At 43.4% G+C, this 19184-nt stretch overlaps 1 protein-coding gene across 3 annotated transcripts in view; it reads right to left on the bottom strand.

The window, feature by feature from the left end:
* The window catches only part of TNC (tenascin C), a 72188-nt gene that overhangs the window by 38816 nt on the left and 14188 nt on the right, over positions 1 to 19184 (bottom strand). For all 3 annotated transcript variants that reach the window (XM_040606434.1, XM_040606432.1, XM_040606433.1), the window contains exons 2-9: positions 8288 to 8879; positions 6036 to 7346; positions 3993 to 4256; positions 3368 to 3483; positions 3116 to 3272; positions 2231 to 2500; positions 921 to 1106; positions 89 to 178 (exon numbers count right to left, since the gene is read on the bottom strand). In XM_040606434.1, coding sequence (XP_040462368.1) covers positions 89 to 178; positions 921 to 1106; positions 2231 to 2500; positions 3116 to 3272; positions 3368 to 3483; positions 3993 to 4256; positions 6036 to 7346; positions 8288 to 8750 — 2857 coding nt within the window. In that variant the 5' untranslated portion in view covers positions 8751 to 8879. The remainder of the gene's footprint in view (positions 1 to 88; positions 179 to 920; positions 1107 to 2230; positions 2501 to 3115; positions 3273 to 3367; positions 3484 to 3992; positions 4257 to 6035; positions 7347 to 8287; positions 8880 to 19184) is intronic.

The raw sequence follows: 19184 nt of genomic DNA, 5'->3' as shown, positions 1-19184 counted from the left end.
CATTCACTTCAGCAGGCACTGCATGGAGAAGAGGCTTCACCTGACTTGGTGTTTCCTCCAGAGCACAAAGGGAGATCAAGCTACTCACCAGTGCCAGCATTAATGGTAGCAGGAGCGCTTTCCCTGTCCTGTCTCACTGCTGTCACTCCAATGCCATATTCAGTCCCAGGCCTCAAACCTAAGGGATGAGGAATAGAAGCATGAGTTCCTGTCTCTGGAATATGCCTACGGGCAATTGTTTAAGTAAGGAAGTCTGAATGTATGCAGGGTAAGATACATGTTTTCCTGTGCATGCAGAGAATCGAGGTTTCAGTTGACCCTCCAGCTGACCTGATGCTAAATCTTTTTCCATGTATATGCCAAAGGATAAAAATTATGGCTGACTGCATTTTGGACACTGTGCAACTGCGTAATCAGAGATAGCTTCTGCTTTCCAGAGCTTGCAGTGTAGGTACTTCTGCCAAAGCAAAGCAGGTAGACATCCATGTGACACAGACAAAGTACCGTTATCTAGCCTTGCAGGCTGGTAAGGCAACTTGCAGGTTCACAGAAAAGTTGCAGTCTGGCATCAGTAAATATCATCCCTAGCATATGCAAAAGCCTTTTGAACTCAGAGATTTGGAGCCATCTCCACAAAGACATGTAGCTACCTAGAACTTGGGGAACTGACTAGTGGGATTCAGAAATGCACATGAAAGTGAAATGGCTACATACCGTCTGTTGGCTAGTTACCCATCTGCAGCTGTGTAAATGTATATCGTATGTATTTTAATTTCTTTGTATTGCTTGTACACAAAATGAGTAACCTCTGCTTGTACGTCTTACATATAGTGACCAAAAAGGCATTTTTTCACTACACTACTGTGCTCTAGGGTGATGGTAGTGGCACGATATTAATGGCAAGATCTCCATTCCCCTACCTGTGAGTGTAGCTCTGGTTGTGGCCTGGTTGCCCTTTGGCACTGTGATCTCAGCGTGGTCTCCACCAGAGATGGGAGCAAACTTGATTCGATAGTTGTCAATATTTGCATGGCTGTTCTTCCACTCCAAAGTGATGCTGCTGTCTGTCTGTGACACCCTCTTCAGGTTTCTTGGAGCATCCAAGTCTGTGTTCAATCAACCAGTAAATAAATAGAAATAATTCTCTTATGACAGCAGTCTTTTATAACAGTGATTTTTAGAAGGTGAAATGATCTGAAAAAGTTAAGTTTCCTCTCACACGATACTGCTACGTTTTTAACTACATCACGCAGATTTATTTTAGCATGAAATGAAGAGTTCACTAGCTTTGGAGAAAACATCAGTGGAAGAAATTCAGCTTTATGTCTCCTGGGACAAAAGTAACATTTTCAATTTTAGTAATTATTTTTCATTACAAAACAAGCTTGTGGAAAAAACATATTAGGCTGAAAATACTATTTTTCCTTTATAAATACATCAGCTTTCAAAAGGAAAAAGGCTGCCAAGAAACAACAATTTATCATCTCCAGAATTTCTGTTCAGTAAATATCTTGCGTTCATGGCTGAAAGGAACTCTAAGGCTCAAAACAAACGATGAATATTCTGTAAAAATTCAACAGGCTTTCCCTGTTCAGACCTATAGTAGACTCAAATTGTGCTGTGAATGAACACATTTTTCATTTTAGGATGAAAAAGGGGGTAACTGTCTATGTATCATTTACACAGCTACCTTAATGCCTCAAACCTGGCCAACATGTTAAAGGACCCACACTTTCATAATGCATTCCAAGGATCACTAAGGAGCAAAGTCAATTTTTAAAAGCGTAACAGAAAACATTTGGAGAACTAAGAAGAGAAAAAAGCAGTTCCTTTAATCTGTTATACATTTAGAAAAAAACAGAAAAGTCTTAGATTGAATAGGAACCATGGAAGATATTAAGCTCAGCAGACAGACAAGCAATCCAGAGGAATTTGTTTCCTGAACTAGAGATTTAGGGTATAATGAGCAAAAGCTTCTAAGAGACTTAATACCATAATTCCCATTTTCAAAATACATTTAGATACTTGGAGGGGTCTAAATATTTTGCCGAGCCAGTAAGGTCTATAAGGCAAAGAGAAACATTCTCCACTTTCATGTACCTCTATAATGGTGCTGATTCTGTGTTGATGCAGTAACTATCAACTGAAGCAACAGGATACAAATAGCGTACGAAATTAATGGTGATTACATTACTTCCCAGAAGTTTGGATTGGTTTCCCAGCTTCTTACCTGTGAAAAAGACTTCTTTCATGGGGTCGCTTTCCATGTCCCCTCGACGAGAGATGAGCGTCACTTCATATTCTGTGTGCGGCCTCAGGTTTCCAATAGAGTATTGGTTTTCATCTTCAGAAAGGTCAATAGTTGTCCTGTCCCCTGGAACATCCTTTGGGCCATAAATGAGCTCTATGCCTTCGATTTCAGCTAGGGGTTTGGACCACGTGATAAGAGCTGTGGTGTCTGTGACATCTTTTGCCTCGATCTGGCTAGGGGCATCAAGCTCTGTTAACAAAAAGAAAAAAAAAGTTTTTTTAAAGGAAATTTTGCCAGAAAAATCATACACATTCTTGTGCTTTTAATTGATGATTCAGAGCAAAATTAAAATGAGTGGCTTCTACCAACTGAAGATTATCTTCATTTACTTTCTTCCTTTACTTTCTATAGTTGAAGGAAGTGCCAAATGGACTCAGTTCATCAGAAGCAAATTCATCAAAATTCATTACCATTAGGAGCTGCCAAAGGAAAGACAGACAGGCAGCCTAAGAGGTTCTCCATCTGCACAATAGAAACTCTCCTTTAAATAATTTCTTTATGCAAATATCACCAGGGTGAAAGAAATTCTAGTTCCTGTTGATGTACTTTTTGAAAAAAGAATAAAAATGTATAGCACTTGCTACCTGCTAGCTAAACGTAAATTTCCTTTCCTCTTCTAAACAGGTAGCACGGACAGGATTTAATTTCTCCTCATGTATTCTTCATTAACAGCTCCACACTACTTTTTTCCACCCTATCAATTCACAGTGTAGAACTTGGCTTTCTCTTTGTTTAAAACCTCCCTAGGCCACCCCAAACAGCAGTGGTTTTATGGGTGGCACTACAAACACAGGCTGTGCTTACTTGTGGTTATCACTCTGGATAGTCCTGGTCCTCTGGTGTTGTTTTTCACTATATGAAGGGACACATTATACTGTTGCCCTGGTGCCAAACCTGGCTGCATGTAAGATGTCTCTGGCCTTTTCAAGCTGCTGGTTATATCTCCGTTATCATCCTTTTTCTGTAACACATGGGACAATCAGTCGGTATAAATACAAGAAATCCAGGATCTTGCACTTATGTACGGCCTCTGTACAAGAGACACTGCTTCCTCACCATGTTACGGAAGACCAGCTCCCAGCCATCAAATGAAAAGTTCAGAGGATCCCACTCCACCTGGACAGATGTTTCTTTAACGGATTTGAATTTCAGACCTTCTGGAGCCGGCAGATCTGTGACAGAAAAGGATATCATTACATGAGCTACAGGTTCCCACTGACGGGGCACTGCAGGTGGGACATCCTTCCACCACTGTAACTACCTGCCAGGCAGCTATCTGCAGCTAATATGTTTAAACTCTCTTCCCAGCCAGTTATTCTGCCTTTGGAGAGACCTTTCTCTGCCCTATTTTAGATGTCACCTTAGAGTAAAACGAATTTGGCCCTAGAAATCTCTTTTTCTACCCTCTTCAAAGAAGCCTAGAGAGGACATTTGAAGCTAAGCAAGATGAATCCTGCCCCAAATCTCTAAAAATGAGCACACTGACAGAAGTCAAAGAGCACCTTTTGAGGCTGGGGTGTTTAGATATGGCTGTGGTGTGCACGATACAGAAAGGAACATGAACAGCAAATGAATTGAAAATAGAAAATACAAAAGAATTAATACCCTTAAAAAAAGGAATGCAAATAAATACATACAATGGAATAGACAAAACAATGAATACAGGGAATATTAAACGCACATGTTGCTACCCTGGCACTGACTGGAATACTCTTCTTGTTTTTAAGGATTGCAAAAACACGGATAAAGTATTCTACACCCGGCTCCAGCTCATGAATAGTGGCAGCTGTCTGGTTTCCTGGCACGGTGAACTGCATATCTAAGCCACCACTACTGGTAGGGACGTAGGTGATGAGGTACTTATTGACGAGATTCTCATGCTTCCATTCCAGATTTACAGTTTTATCTGTTACGTTTGTCACGGTCAGCTCAGTTGGAGGAGACACTAGGAAGGGGAAAAAAAACAAAACAAACTTATAAGAAATTTTCTAGGCTCAGAAAATAATGACTTACCCAGTTGCACATTTTCCCAGGAGCAGATTATAAGAATCATCTAACCAACAGGGGACGGGGAAGCCATGTCACACAAATTAGGCACTTGAAGAAAGGAATGTTCAGCTGATGAAGGCTACAGACATCTCCAAAAGTCGTGAGCCAATTCCTGCTCTCACACTTGCACACAACCTATGGCTGACTGTGTTCCAGCTCCTCCGTTCATGGCTACTGCACAAGACTATTATAGCTGGGTCCCTAGGGATTCAGACGTTTAATTCAACTGCCAGAAGCACATGATTTTATAGCTAGAAGTCCTAGGGTTTGCAAAGATTTTCCAAAGTAAAATAAAAGATGATTATTTTTGTAAATACTTACAATAGATTACTCCACATTTGCATGTACAAGAGCACAAAATGTGGTTTAGGAGTCTTCCAGAAGGAGGAGATGAAAACATGGAATTTCTTTTCAAGGATACTCATTGTCTTTTATAATGTTCCCACCCCCTAATATTCTTTGATTACTCTACAAAGGTCTTAGGTTCCAAAATCTCTCTCCTGGGATCTACTAAAGAAAACTACCTCATTAATAGTGTAATGCCTGTCACTATCTAGCTGCCAAAATTTTCTATCAATTTCCATAGAGTCAGTGGTACTGGGAAACTAAGTGCACGTTTTTATAGCTAAGTTTCCACTGCAGCTGATTCCACGATTTTACTCTAAGCTTTTGTCAGATCTCACATACACACACACACATCTATATAAATATATATATAAAAGTAAACATCAGGTTTTACTTTGGTTAGAAAAATCACTTTGGCCAATTGGAAGATGGTGAAGGCCCCTGTAATAACCCTGAAAGCTTGCACTGCAATATTTACAACACCTGGCAATTGTTCCATGGTGGCAGTCGTCTCCGTACGGATCACCTCAGGATGTTGCTTTTGTGTGCCTTGCCTCCACTATGCCCTCTGCCTCCACCGGGGCTCTAGTTCAGTGATCTACCTTCAAAGCAAAGCCAATGAGACCCTGAGGTCTGTCAGTGTATACTGTCAGTGCTGTGTGGTTCATTTTCACCTCCTACAATAGTGATAGCATCGTAAATCAGCCACTTTTCTTATCCATCCAGCATGAGACAGCGAACCAGAACCTGGTTGTAAGAAACATTTGATACCCAGGCTCTTTATTCACTGACATTCATTATCTACTTTATCTCATTCCTGCAAAGTCTTATTCTTTAGTCAAAATTCAGGCCCTATTCTTTTGACTGACTGATCCTGCTGAATACCTAGTAAGACGACTCTGGATACATCTCCCTCTTCTCTGTAGCTAGAACAGTTTCTTGCAGATGCAATATTTTTTTAGCATCAAGAGGTACTATGAGAAGCTGAAAGGTCACGGTGACAAACCCCAGCCGGTGCTAGCTCCAGCAACATTGTGGTGGGAGCAAACTTGAAGGTAACAAATGGACTGCAGCACCATTATCAGCCTGCTGGCTAGCTGACCACAAAAAGTCACCACCAATATAGCCCTGAAAAGCAAGGGAGGCCAAGATCCTGCTGCTGCTGGTGCTACTGCTCTGATTCAGCTGTTTGGACTATGATAAAGAAAGGTGGCAACAGGGCCCAGCTATATGGAAAAGGTTTCCAGAGCCTCCAAGGCTGCTGGATGGACGTGGATGGACACGGGGAATTACCCAGGGGAAGTGGTTCAAAAGGGACATTGCAACCTACCATCAGAGCAGTCATCCCCCATGTAACCATCCTCACAGACACACCGTCCGTCGATGCAGCGGCCCACATTGTTGCAGTCATTGGGGCAGGTCTGTTCACGGCAGTCCTCCCCTGTGAAGCCCTCCTGGCACACACAGCGCCCATCAACGCAGCGCCCACGCTGGTGGCAGTCATTGGGGCAGGACAGCTCGCCACAGTCCTCCCCCGTGAAACCGTTGTCACACTCACAGCGCCCCTCCACACAGCGCCCGCGGTTGTGGCAGTCTTCGGGGCACCGCAGCTCCCCACAGTCCTCTCCGGTGTACCCCTCGTCACACACACACTGCCCATTGACACAGAGCCCGTGGTTGTTGCAGTCATTGGGGCACCGCAGCTTGCCACAGTCCACCCCGATGAATCCCTCATGGCACACGCACTGCCCGTTGACGCAGCGCCCGCGGTTGTTGCAGTCCCCGGGGCACCGCAGCTCCCCGCAGTCCTCACCGATGAAACCCTCGTGGCACACACACTGCCCATTGACGCAGCGACCATGATTGTGGCAGTCGTTGGGGCACCGCAGCTCCCCGCAGTCCTCGCCCAGGTAGCCCTCGTGGCAGATGCAGCGGCCGCCCACACAGCGCCCACGGTTGTGGCAGTCCTTTGGGCACCTCCTCTCGCTGCAGTCGTCCCCCACGAAGCCCTCGTGGCAGACGCACAGCCCATTCTCGCAGCGCCCGTTGCTGTTGCAGTTGTTGGGGCAGGTCAGCTCCCCGCAGTCCTCCCCAGTGAAGCCCTCCTCGCAGAAGCAGGTCCCGTTGACACAGCGCCCACGGTCAAAGCAGTCGTTGGGGCAGATGAGCTCGCTGCAGTCCTCGCCAGTGTAGCCCTCGTTGCAGACGCACTCGTTGTCCACGCAGCGCCCGCGGTTGTGGCAGTTGTTGGGGCAGAGGGGCTCGCTGCAGTCGTCACCAGTGAAACCCTCGTGGCACACACAGCGCCCGCCCACGCACCTCCCGTGCACGCACCCCTGGGAGCAGAGCTCTTCGCTGCAGTCTGGGCCCGTGTACCCCTCGAAGCACACGCAAACCCCATCCATGCACTTGCCTTGGTCGTTGCAGTCGGACGGGCAGGTGGCCTGGCTGCAGTCCTCGCCGGTGAAGCCTTCGGTGCAGAGGCACCTGCCCTGGACACAGAGGCCCCGGTTGAAGCAGTTGCGCGGGCAGTCGGGCTCGGAGCAGTTGGGGCCTTTCCAGCCAGGCTCACACACGCAGCCGCAGATCTCGATGCTGTAGTTGCCGTGTCCGCTGCAATAGGGTGTTGTGTCCAGCTGACCTGTACCAACGATCCAGAAAACCCATTACTCCCCTCGGGTCTGGGATACATTAAACCAGTGTGGCACATATGACCTAAAAGGGATCTGATTTTTCAAGCTCCCTACAGGACATAACTTCCAGAATCTCCAAAGCTTTTAAGTGAGAATCCCTCCATCTTCCTCCGATGAGCTTTAGTTTAGCAGGAATGCTTTAATTCGCATTAGTAGCAGGGAAGAGCTCCTGCCAACTACTTGGTAAACGAGCACGCTGGATTCCTCTGGCCTTCTCAAAATCCCTCGTCAACTGACTGAGCAGCTTTCCTGCCTGCTCCATCAGGGCATTACTCACCAATTCACTCCAGAACATCAAAAGCCAGGCAGCATGGTGTATCCTCAGCTGTGAGTCTGGCTTTGTGCTCAGAGGGACAGAGTACTACTGAGAAGACCCGTGTGTTCTCTCTTGTTTGAGCAATCCCCTACCACAGTTTAAAAAAAATCCTGGAAGGATACCTTTCCCCCCCTTCTCTAACTGTTTGTGCTTGTCTATTGCCTTATGCCCTGCTGTATTTTTATTGGTTTCTATTAAAGAAAACTTGGAAGCAAACCTGGTTACATTGGCAGCTTATTCAAAGGGACAAAACATAGAGCCAAGAGCTTGGACTATATGAGTTTTAATCTTAACTCTGACATAGACTGTCACCCTGCCCAAATGTCGTACACGCTTGGTGCCACAGCTACAAAGCAGCCCAGGCAGACTTCTGACCCACAGATTCATCAAACCACAAAACTGTGAATGAACATATCTTGCAAGCTGGCCAAATACATTCCCAGTTTTGGTTACGGTTCAAATTTAACAGGTTGACTTTTGCTCATTCTCGAAACAGATCTGAGTATCTACTCTAAACAAGATCTACAGCCAGCACAAGAATTTCCTCAAGAGCAGTTCCCCTGTCTGCCTTACCTTCTACTGCCTGGGAATTAGGACAGCATCCAGCCCCGCTGGCACACTGCTCCCGAAGGGAGGATACCAGCCCCTCCAGCTCCTCTAGCCTGCTCAGCAGATCCTTAATGTCTGGGGCAGCTGCACAGCCGCAAGCCCGGCGGGGAATGTTAATACGGTGTGTGAAGACAATCTGGTTCTCCTCATTCACTGTGTGCTCCTCATAATTCTTGACAGGCTCAATTTCTGCCTTCAGGTCTTCGTCGCCACTTGCTGTGTCCAGGTCCACAGAGCAAAGGGAGCCAACAGGCAGCTTAATGTTGTAGACGTGGTTAAAAACCACAGGCTGGTTATCCTCTGGCAAGGTCATGTTTAGCCCAGCCTTCCGCTTCTGCCGGATAGTTCGCTTGATGACTCCGCCATTGACATCCTGGGACAGCAAAGCTAAGATCACACAGGCCAAAACCTGGGTGGGGAGTCCCATGGCAGTGGTCAGTTCCTTTTCAAAGCTAATGGAGTCTATATATGTTTGGCCTTTGTAATCTGGAGCAGAAACCGGAGAGCCAGTTCAGACCACGTTGGATATCCCTTCCTTTCCTCGTGCACTTGTTGCCTAAAAGATAAAGGAGCAGTGTAAGGGATGAACCACAGCTACACCACCCAATAAAAGGCCTATGACACCAAATGTGGGCCGACATCCTTAAAAAACGTGGCTGGGTGCTACTCAGCGTACCACCTCACTTCACCCAAGCTGCTGAGCTTGTTCTTATATATAACATCAGTGCATTACCTTGTTTTCCAAGATCTCAGTGTGCTTGTGAACAGAGTGTCACAAGACACGAATCTTGAAGGAAGCTACTGTTATTTCCCATTTAGAGCAAGCATATTGGAGTATGGAAGGTTTAACCACCTCAAGCAGAAGACCAAGTGGAATTGCCTCAAGCAGACACCTGCTGAGTTTCATCTCAACTGAAAACACTACTTTGGGATGGAGGTAGCTAAAACAAATACATGTTCTGTTATGATTCAACTGATGGTAAAAGTCTGTAGTTCCTTCACCCATTAGTCTGCTGCTTGAAGGCTACTGAAGGCTGGCTCACGTAAGAAACTCGAGAGGCTGTCAGAAGGTATATCGACACTACTAAGTCATTGCAGACCTTTTCCATATGCTTTAAATTATACCAGTTGGTTGGGAATCCAAACTCCAGGGCTTGTAGCCCAGTAGAAGTTTCACTATACTGATGATTTGTCTACAGCATGAAGATAAATGGAGCTCTCTGGGGAACACTGGAGGTTGAAGGTTCTGATGTCAATGCCTGTATCATAGCTAGCAGTATTCTAGCTCAGAAGTAGTGAGATACAACAGGTGAGACTCTAACAAAGGAGGCACAATGTAATAAACAGCAATAAAAATACATGTGCACACGCACACACAATAAAAAGGGAGAGGAAGACAAGGAAAAGAAATCCTTTGAGTATGTAAGTCCTTCAGGAAAGAAAGCCATACATCAATACAGGTGTAAAACCATCTTTTTAGCAACCAATACGCATTTCCACTAGACAACATTTCCCATTGTCTGATCTTCCATCAGCTGTAATACAATAGCTTGCTTATGGGTACAAACACCTGGCTGGGCTGTACGAGCTCTTTCTGAAACTGATTATTTTCAGCTAGCTTCAGTATTTCCTCTTCCTCCTCAGTCTGTCCCTGTTCCTTTCATATAAGCCAGGGGAGCTAAGAGACGTCTGTTGACTTCCATGCAGAATCAACCCCTCAGCATGTAGAGTGAGAACGAAAAGCAGCTAATGGACTGGCTAAACAAGCACACCTAATAAATGTCAATTTAACTTTGCTTTTCTTTCTACACCCAAAAAACCTTGGTTAAACGGTTAGCTCAGTGACTGTGTTTTAACTAGCTGTAAGCTAGTGAAATGCCAGTAATGGAGGAAATAGCAATTTATTCTCTAAACACCACTGTTTTGATGATAATTCATTTGTCAGATGAAAGACTGGCTTCTTCCACCATTCTGCCTCCCCCAAAGTGTAGACATAATTCTTTTCCCATGCTATTCCTGATGCTTTTGTGGAAGAATGACAATAATACGTCAGACACTTTACTGAAGTTAATTTTCTGTAGACAATGTTGAGCTCACAAAGAGTGAATTTCACCTTTTATTGGGGAATAAACCAGAAGTAAACAAGCAGCAGCGGAGGCTTTTTTTTTTCTTGCCATGGAAAAGCATTCAGCTTTAAGCCATTTCTAACGCTTACGCCATTTGTTCAAATATGTCTGCAACCCTTGTCTGCACCAGAAGACAACACAAGGTAGCTAATAAAGAATAACAGAGGCAGACATGATCCAGGTCTCATTTGTGACTCAGGCCAATCCCTAAATTGGGTTGCCAGCTCATGAAACATGTTCAGGACAGCATTTGAGGTAAGATTTTATGCTCAAGCACTCCCACTCGGGGTTTACAAATTGCTTTCCATACAATGAGATTCCATGTACTACACACTTTTTGCCCTGAGACAGGGTCATATAGCTAAAATTGGTGCCTAATCCTCAAGCAGCTATTTAAGGGACAGGCTGCTTGACAGATGTATCACCAATGGAAAATGGAATAAACTGGAAGCAGCTCTACACCTAATTCCCACTGAATTTTACTGAAAGTCAACCATCGATTTCTTTATGGTTTTTGTAAATCCCAGTCTACAAGAATATGTGCCTTGACCAAACCAAGAAAATTGATTGCAGCTTCTCTGCTGACTGACATGAGTTTACACATCATTTTATGATGGAACAAACTGTTATTTTTAAAATATAAAATATAAAATTAGAAAATGAAAAATATACTTCTGACAAGAGCCACTGTCACTGTTACCTTCGCTGATGATGAAAACCACATGAACATCATTACTTTTACTGGATGCTCGCTGCTCTATTGAGTTGGCCAAACCTCAGCCTACAGATGATACTGGAAGACTTAATGTATCTTAGCTGACATCCTTTTGAAGTTTATGAAGAAACATTGTGATGGTCTAGGAGAAGCATTCCCCAGCATCTGAGCTGTGACCTCAGTGTTTTGACACCTAGTGTGATATCTGAGCTAATTTACATCAGGTGTTTCTCATCTGATCTGCCAAGGATCCAGCATGATTAGCTGAGCTCCACTCCTAGATCTGAGATCTACAGAACAAGACACTTTCATACAGTTATTTATACATTAGTCATATTTTTGGCTGGGAGAATAAAGACAACATCCTTCTCTCTAACTCCCATTCCTCAAACATATCTAAACAATAGCTCAGACCATGATGGACCACCCAGGAACAGGCTGTTCTAGAGACAGATGGAAGCCACAGCAACTGTCAGGCTCTGTTGTCCCTTTGTTTTTCCCCATTTTCTTCCCCTCAGAACAGTTCATGTAGATTGTATTTTAAACCTGCTTCTTGGAGACACACTCTCTCTATTTTCTTTGCAGACATCAGTTGCCAGATTATTAACAGACTTGTCAATAAAGACCTAGAAGTCTTGCAGCAAGAGCTTGCAAAAGAAGATGGCACTTCTCGTCATAAGTTTGGCCTTGCTGTAACGCATATAAAAAGGAGCTGGGTGTGTTTGTACCGTATCTCTCAGGTATGTGGAGAGGCTTGTAGGACCAAGAATGTGTCTGGTTTTGACAAGGACTTTGTCTAATACAGAATATTACTCATCCTAATGAACTGTGCCCCTCATGCTGAAAGATTATGAAGATAATACAGATTTTTTCATCCCAGCCAAGGGCTAAACTTGTTGTTTCCTCTCTACTCCTCGGTCTTGCCTGGCTCAGGCCATGTTATTATTCACTTTAGAGGGGTCTCTCGCCTATTAAAAAAAAAAAAAAAAAAAGAGACTATGAATTGGCAAGCTAATCATGGCATCTATGTAGTACCAGCTGATGCAGAAACACATTGAGGAAGAAAAAAATTCCTTGCCTTGTATGAACACTAACTATAGAAGTTAGATGTTTTCCCAAAGAGAATAAAAAGACCATTTCTGGAAGAACACTTGTTTAAAACCTGATCAGTAGCTAATAATACTCTTAATAATATGTGCTGGAAGTCAGATGGGCTGTCAATAGCACAAAGAAAAGGAATAGTTTTCATTTCCACTGCAGCCCTTTCATCTGAGGATCTGAAAGCACATCATAGTCTGGCTGTCAAAAGCTGAAAAAAGGTTAAGGTTATTATTTTTTGTTTAGACATCCCCCCTCCCAACACCAGAACTTTTTCAGGACCTTTCCATTTAATTAGAAATTTGTTTCTTACTAGGAAATTTTCAATCAGTCTTTAAAAAAACCCCAGGAATCCTGACTCCCAGGGAATACTAAGCAAAGGTAATGTATGAAAATTTTCCTTCCCCAAAGATATATTTGCTGGAAACCAGCAGGTGTGAGAAACTAAATTAATGTTTGCATAGTTTAAAGTTGTAGTGTACCACTCCAGCTTCTCTTGAAAATTCAGGAGTGGCAGAGTTGTGAGATGATTTGTGGGTATATGGAGTGATAAATATGCAGATGAGAACTCTGTGTGATTTCAATCAAAACAGATTGCAGCAATGAAGAAATGGAGGTGTTAAAAAGTATCTCAGCTGTCCTTCGCAAAGGAGGCAGAAGGCTGATTAGATTTGCTCAGACACCCTCTACATGTCATGACTTGGAAATTAGACTTCAAAAAGGCAGAGGGGGGCAGGGGGAGAGAGAAAAAAGAAAACGAATCCTCCTTTAAAGAGATACTTTCAACATTACAGCAAGAAGGGATCAAATATTGTTAGTATATATTGGATTTAAGCACATCGTGTTAAGATCTGCATAAAAGTAGCAATGGGCTGGATTCTGACAGAGAGGAAGGCTCAGCTGGAGAAGAACCATAGCCCTCTACGGAAAGCACAAAAAGGTACATTTTGAAATTTGTTAATTGCCAATCCCAAAATAGTTTTCTGGGATCTGTTAACTGAAGAAACTCCATGTTTCAAGAATTTCTACCAAGGCATGACCTGGCCATCTATTCCCTCAAGACTGGGGTATCCAGCAGTGCGCGTGTAGGCATGGGCATCATGATATCATGGAGCTCTTCCCTTTGTCTATCGCCATACAAATGAGCCTTGTTAGGAATTTGATCTGACCTGGAATACTCTCCCTTTGCAGACACGGGGAATTTGTGCATTTTCTACAAGGAACACAAGCAGCGCTATTACAGAGGATTAATGAATTGAAACTGTCTGCCAGAATGCATTTTTACAAGGCTTCAAAAGATGCAACCTCTTAAAGAAAAAGTGTTAACATAGCTTTTCCAAGAGCATGTGACTTTTGAGGCTCCAGGCATCTTCTCACACACAAATGGATCATTGAAACTTTCTCAAAGAAAGGAACTGGGGAGGGCAGCTGAAAGTTTTGACATGGCAGGCCAAAACACGAACAGTTCTGACTTCATAGTCTTTCACTGCTGTTTCCATACATTTATAACTACAGAAAATCATTTTCTTTCCATTCCCAATTCCAACAGGGCAAAGGAATCAGCAGGGATACTCAGTGTAGGTCAAACTCCATTAAATCACAGAAAAGAGCAGAAATTCATAACTGTCCTAAACCATCACTACCAAACCTTTCCAGCAGAAATGATCAAAGCCAAATTGTTACTTCCCCCCCTCCCCCCGCCGCCTCCTTCTTTATTTACATTGTATTCATTCTAAGGAAAAGAATTTTCAGGCAGCCAAATCTTAAGTGATTCAGAAAATTCATTGTGTTTCCCAAGGCTCACAGAGAAAGTGTGTGCAAAGAAATGTTGCAATTGTTTCAACACCAATTAGGCACCGCAGATCTGAATAGGTCCCTAGGATGTGGAGCTCCAAAGGGAAATACACATCATTTGGAAATTTTGTTCCGAGTCTTAAATCGACTGCATGAAGAGAGGAAAAAAAGGAATATAATTATCAAAGAAAAATGGAAGAAACCAATTCCCTCGTTCTCAAAAGTTCGAACAGATGAAATGCAGTGTGATGAGCTGTAACCCATCCAGCTTCCAAGCTGCGCTGGAAACCTCTATTCAAACCTCTATAGAAATGCCTCTATCTGAACAGCTTCACTTCTACCTCCATGGCCAATTCATGAAGAAAAAACATCTAGCCTGTATTCTACAGTTTTTTTATATAAGAAATCCAGCACGTGGAAAACCCACAAACAACTGTGGATCTGGATGCAGTGATACCCGCCTGCACCCTTTTATAAATGGCAAAACGCCAAGGCACTGGTTTGAAAGCCTTTGCCACCCCACCCTGCTCCAGACTTGCAGAATGAACCTGCTCCTAGAAGTTAAAAGGAAATAAAAGCATTAACCGAAAAGATCTTGCCGTCTACAGGTGTCCAACAGCAGCAAAAAAAGAGGGAGAGGCAGAGAGGAAACAACAGGAAGGACTTGTTTAACTAGAGAAGTCTGAAGATACAAGGTGACCAGGTACTAAAATCACAATTTACCTTACAGAAATGGTTCAGTGATGTCCATAGCCCCAGAACAAGGGCCCCATGGTCCATGTGTGCTGCAGGTGTAGCAGAAAGCCTTTTCTCTGTAAGTTTGTATTTATCATGGACAAGCAAAGTATCATTCCTCCACTTTAAATATGGAAAACTGAAGCACAGAGAGGCTGGCGCTGAGACAGCCGAGCTCTGGGAAGCCTCTGCATTTTGCTCTAAGTATTTTACCCACTGCAAGGCTGGCCAAGCTGAGCCAGCCTTGCTGAGTCTCATCGCAGTAGTTAAAACACAACCACCTCCCAGAAGGCATTTATAGCACCTTACAGCACCAGACCCGAATACCACACCTCTTTTCATGATTCTGCCTTTATGTCTTAAATACTTTTTATTTCAGGGCAGACCGCCAGTTTGCGTTTGATGTGGGTAAGCATCCACAACTCAGAGCTCTGGATGCACCCTGAGGCAACCTGTGTTTCATCTAGGGCTGGCATCGCACATCTAAGAGCAGCCACCTTCACACGAGCGAGCACACTCACAAATAACGGCACTTTGAATGCAGATATGGGAACTGATTTGCACAGTTAATTTATGATTAACTTCTAAGTTCTTATAGATCAGAGGGTTCATGTGCAGAATGCATCCATCGCACGTTCTGAGGGCCTTGCCTATGCCACTGGAATGACTAATAAAAACAAAACAAATTTTAGATCACCATAAAAGAACCCTACAGTAGATCCTGGCGATCACTAGCATTGCGATTAGATTTATACCTCAGACTGTTTCCAAGAACAGTAATTACAACGAATACATTGACGTTTTTTGCCCCATCCAGCCCCTGAGGTCCTGCATTAAACATCACTCAGCTAAGCATGAACTCCTCACTCCAGTTAGTATTTAATTTTTGGCTTTGTCTCTTAGATGACATTTCTACTTTGGGGAAGCTGTGTAGTCTCTGGTTCACAGATCCTACTGTATGTCATTTTTAAATGAAACTATTTGGATTCATTTTAGCCTCCGCCCATTCTACCTTGGCTGAAAAGCAGCATATAGACAGGGCTTCGCCAAGGCTGTTTTGGAAGGAATTTTAATTAATTGCTTTGTGTACAATTTAGAATTTAGCAAAGGCTCATATTTCAAAGCCATCAGCATGACAGTGCCACAAAAGGGGAAGGAATAATAACCCGCTGAAGCCAACATCCATAAAAATGTGAAAGAACTATGGTAAATTCTGAACGATAAGCATAAAAGAAACCCCATGAGAGACTAAACCTTGTGTCGTACAGTGACTATTTTGAGTTAAATTAGCATGATTACTCCATTATAAACTACTTTGTTTCAAAAGTTTTGTACTCTTAGCCATGGAAAATCTCTCTAGGTCTATCCTTGTTCGGGATCTCAGAGACAGAACAGACCTTTCCAAACTAAACAACAGAATTGGCTGCTTTTCAAAGCAGAACAAAAGTTCAGAGATCAGAGGTGGTCTTCTTCCAGTATCAGTAACACCTTTGATCAATAGAGTATTAAATATAATGAGCAAGTCTCATGAATTAAATGAAAAATTAGAGTCAGCTGGCAGAGATACTGCTGGGAGAAAATGACTGATGAAAACATACAATAATTAAACAGAAGTGAAAAGCAGATCATGCGTTGAGGTGCCTGCAATAACAGGATATTGAGCTCAACAACCAAGTTTCATAGTCCTAAAGATTTTGATTTAAGTTTCTTAGGAATTACCTGACTGATGATTAGAAAAGCAAAGAAATTCTGCCTGAACATACTACTGCTGCTTTTGCTACTCCATCAGGAGCAAAGGAGCAAGAACTCAGAGGAGAGCCAGGCGTGTGGAAATGGCACTGTGCTGGGACTGGTGAGGTCTGAGATCGTTCTTAATTTCTGACATGAGTTTAGCCAAGTCAATTATCATTCTGATTCCTAATAAGTCTGTGGGAGATTTGCACACTAAAAAAAGTGCAAATAACTACATTGCCTCTTTTTATGTTTCCAATTGCTCCTCTAGAGAGACTTTACTTCATGTGAAAGTCTCCCTGTGAAAAAACTTTCCCTGCTCTCCATTTTTCTGCCTAAGCTCTATGATCTTCATGCTAGATGCTGTCTCTGAACACTTTTACATACCACCTATATTAGAGGAAGCCTCAAGCATGTTAAATAGTGGCCAGGTGGCTACAGTTCTTAATAAGGTTTAATTACAGTCACCTTCTAAATAAGCCACAGATAGAGAGTAGACACGATTGATGGTGAAAAGAGCAAACGAGATCCCTTTGGGAATTATTCAATCTGGCTAGAGCAGAGCTGCTCTGAAACAACCACCACGTTGTTTAAGGCTGCTGGGTATAAGATACTCTTGTTAAGGCCATACCTAGGCAATTATTTATAGAATAAACTCAATGCTTCCTTTGGAGCCATTCCAGAGGCCGGCTACCATTGGCGGAAATGAAATAACAAGCCTGGTTTTAACATTATTAAAAGAAGATTAGTCGTATGGAAATGCTTTGTGCTACTGTAAGGAGATTTCTATTTCAGGTGGGGGTGTTTTGCACAGTAATGCAGAGCAGCAAACAACGTGGCAGAACCCGCACACCTTCTGCTCACCCTTCTGCCCGGGCACAGCTCCTGTGGGATGCACCAGGGCCACTGCCCCTTGACGTACCTCCTGCAGGTAACTTCAGAGACAGCCTGCTGTCCCTTAAAGAAACATAAAGGCACAGCATGCATTGTAACATGATGCTCCCATAACTGCTTGAACACTCAATTAATCAAAACAATCATGAAAATCAGTGGGGAAACCTCAAGAACAAGGGTTTGCAACATCTGTTGTCTCACAGACAGGTAGCACAAGTGTTATGCAGAATTCACATTTACAGGATCAGAGCCTGAGGAAATGACATCTGCTGAACCCTGGAATATCCCAGCTTCTCTTCGCTTGTGCCAGAGCTGTATGGCTATTTAAACACAGTTGTTTATAGGAGAAGCATCCAAAGCGGTATTACGTAGTAGTTACATGTAACCAACTAGACACAGGAAGAGACTCATATTAAACACAGGAATCAAAAGTTCTTAAGCACTTGTTTTTGGTATCATCAGAATAAATAAAGTTATCCAAGTTTAAAATGAATGAAGATAATTGCTGTGTGGCTTAGATGAATAACGCAGAATTAATCAGACCATGCTCATAACTTGGTGTTTGATCTCGCATACTTTTAAATTTGCATAATTAGAAACAAATAATACATCTCAGTCTGAGTTACAGATGTGTTGTCTTCCAGCACGCTAATGACTGTGGATAACATGGTTTATACCAAATCACCAGCTTGTGACTTGATAGGATCTTGCCATTTCAGTTAATTTTACTTCAACAACTTCAGAAGCCTTTCCTGCCTTCTCTTAGGTACGCTGAGGTCTCTGCTGATATACCTTAACCAGCAAAAGCGTGCCAGGGTGGAAGCTGCACTGCTCTTCACGCCCTCCTCTTCATTCACAGGAGCGATGCAAGTGGTGTCTTTACACCCAGACGGAGATTTCAAAGCGACTGGCTAGAAATCCACATTCTTCCTGAGAAGTGCCTACAAAAAGGATAGATAGCCTAAGGATATCGATGCTGTTCGGTATTAGCTGCTAGAGACCCTGAGAGCATCGAGGCAGTACAATGGTGTCAATTCTGATTTATTAGGCAGGGATGTGTACCGCCTTCTGGCAAAGGGTTAGTTTTGGGAGTGCTGTGTGTGACCCCACCAGCATTCCCAGAGTCAGCTCCTGGCTGCCAAGGCTCCCGGCACCCAACAAAACCAAGACAGACAATGGGAGCTGTGAGCGAAAACCAGACTTGCTCCACGACTGCAAACCTGTGCCAGGGTTGACTGGTTCCAGGAGGGCAATGGCCCAAAGGCACAGTCCAGCCAGCAGCGTTGGAGTGCACGGCCGGCTATTGGAGACCAGGAAAATCTGCCTCCTGGGCTGAATTTCCATACACGTTTAATCCCAGGGACTGAGGAAGACATTGGCAAAGCATATGCCCTGCCGAACGGAGGCAAATAAAGCACTTTGCTGCCAGCGGAGCCTAACATTTATTTTGGGTGTGCGATGGAGTCTGAATTCATGTGATAGAGTAATCCTGTCGATGAGGTCATGTGTTCCTCTGAAGGGGCTTCTTTGTACCCTGGGTTAGTTAGCAACGCTTTTTCTGTTATCAAGCATCTGATTAAACTCACAAAAGAAGGGTCTTTAAAAAAACAAAACACAAAAAAACCACAACAGTCTCAGGCAGAAGTGAGAAGTGAATAAATAAATTGTTGGGGTTTTTTCTTTTCGGTTTATACAACAGGAAAAGGGAAAGAGGAGTAAGATGGGAAAGGGGCACAAGAAAGGGGTTCATTGTTCTCAGATGACAGAA

This window comes from Falco naumanni, chromosome 9, assembly GCF_017639655.2.
Source record: "Falco naumanni isolate bFalNau1 chromosome 9, bFalNau1.pat, whole genome shotgun sequence".
In the NCBI taxonomy this organism is placed as follows: domain Eukaryota; kingdom Metazoa; phylum Chordata; class Aves; order Falconiformes; family Falconidae; genus Falco; species Falco naumanni.
This window is presented reverse-complemented; position numbering and strand designations above follow the sequence as displayed.